The 1,499-nt window shown below is 28.8% G+C and overlaps 1 protein-coding gene across 1 annotated transcript in view; it reads left to right on the top strand.

The window, feature by feature from the left end:
* Positions 1-340: 340 nt before the first annotated feature.
* Phum_PHUM576450 (uncharacterized protein) overlaps positions 341-1,499 on the top strand; it is a gene marked incomplete at both ends in the record, with an annotated part of 3,981 nt that continues 2,822 nt past the window's right edge. The window contains 6 exons of the mRNA XM_002432156.1: positions 341-352; positions 434-465; positions 591-732; positions 806-941; positions 1,025-1,210; positions 1,306-1,408. Coding sequence (XP_002432201.1) covers positions 341-352; positions 434-465; positions 591-732; positions 806-941; positions 1,025-1,210; positions 1,306-1,408 — 611 coding nt within the window. The remainder of the gene's footprint in view (positions 353-433; positions 466-590; positions 733-805; positions 942-1,024; positions 1,211-1,305; positions 1,409-1,499) is intronic.

Raw genomic sequence — 1,499 nt, 5'->3', positions numbered from 1 at the left:
AAATTGATCGTTTCGGATACTTAGTTTAATAATTTTTTCGTTTAATAATCCGTAAAAAAAAAAAAAAAAACAAGGTCACCGGGCCCTTTTTGACAGCGGACTGCATTATTTCAATAATAATAATAATAATAGTGATAATGATGATGATGGTAAATTTTTTTTTTTATCAAAGCTTCGGCATTGAGTAAACTTACGCTACCGTGAAATTTTCAACGATTTAATTAAATATCACGTAACGATCGATCACGATCGAATATGTCGTGATTTTTAAATCATTTAATCGTAAAAAAATAATTTAACAAAAATATCAAAATCAAATATAATAAAAATTATTTATTTAATGGATTTTATCGTAAAAACTAACGGAATAAATTAATAATAATAAAATGTTTTATATGTGACACGATTAATAATAAATTTTTTGCGATTTTAGGTCTTAACAAAATTCCTATACAATCACTTAGAGTTAATTAAAAGTTATTAAATAATTGACGTCATCGTATTAACTTGCAAATCGGTTAGAAATAACATGCTTGGATGTGTACTCAATTCTTTTAATGATTTTTAAAAAAATTTGTTTTTATATGCAGAAGAAAACTATCATCGGAAACTTCTGTTTTTTCATATTCCATCGTTCCACCTCAATTAGTTTTATCCGATTGTGTTAATTCAACTCAAGATCTGAGCCAATATCGGGAAAATAAAAAAAGTTTTAGACGTGCATTGCCGGAAGTAAGTCCAATTTTAAAGAAAACAAATTTAAAAAAAAATGATGATAATAATTTACGATTAATTATATTTACAGATTTTTGCAACATGTTCAGCCACGAGCTTTCACATAACGGTGGGTGTTACTTTTGCGAGTACTTCGTCATTAATGCCACAATTGGAAGAACCCGACAGCGATATAAAAGCAACAAAACCTGATTTGGCATGGATAGGTGATAAACATTTTCATTTCGTTAATTTATCATCCGTAAATTTTTTTTGTAAAATAATTATTTATTTATTTATTTATTTTCAGCTTCGATAATATTCATCGTTCTTCCCGTCACGAGCGTTTTAGCCGGGATTTTAATGGAAAGTTTTGGTCGTTTGAATGCCGTCAAAATGTCTACGATTCCAGCGATAATTAGTTGCGTTATTATTGCTCTTGCTTCTGACGTTTACATGATAATCGGTGGAAGATTTCTTTTCGGGATAGCTGCGGGTAAGTTTTTTTTTTTTTTTTTTTTTTTTTTCTCTCAAATTTAATTTATTTTTAATTTACGTAATTAATTAAATAATTTGTATTTTTTTTTTCAGCATTAGGTACGAATCCTGCCATTGTTTACGTAACTGAAATAACATCTCCGGAATATAGAGGTGCTCTTATTAGTTCTGGACCAACTCTGACATCGCTAGGTATGTGGAAACTACAGGATCACTCTTTTTGGTGAGCCTTCGCTTATTCTTCATAACCTTTTAACAAAAAAAAAAAACCTTTCGAGTATATTTAC

Source organism: Pediculus humanus, genomic scaffold, assembly GCF_000006295.1.
Source record: "Pediculus humanus corporis 1103172108306 genomic scaffold, whole genome shotgun sequence".
Lineage (NCBI taxonomy): Eukaryota > Metazoa > Arthropoda > Insecta > Psocodea > Pediculidae > Pediculus > Pediculus humanus.
Note: the sequence above shows the minus strand (reverse complement) of the source record. Positions and strands in the feature narration are given on the sequence as shown.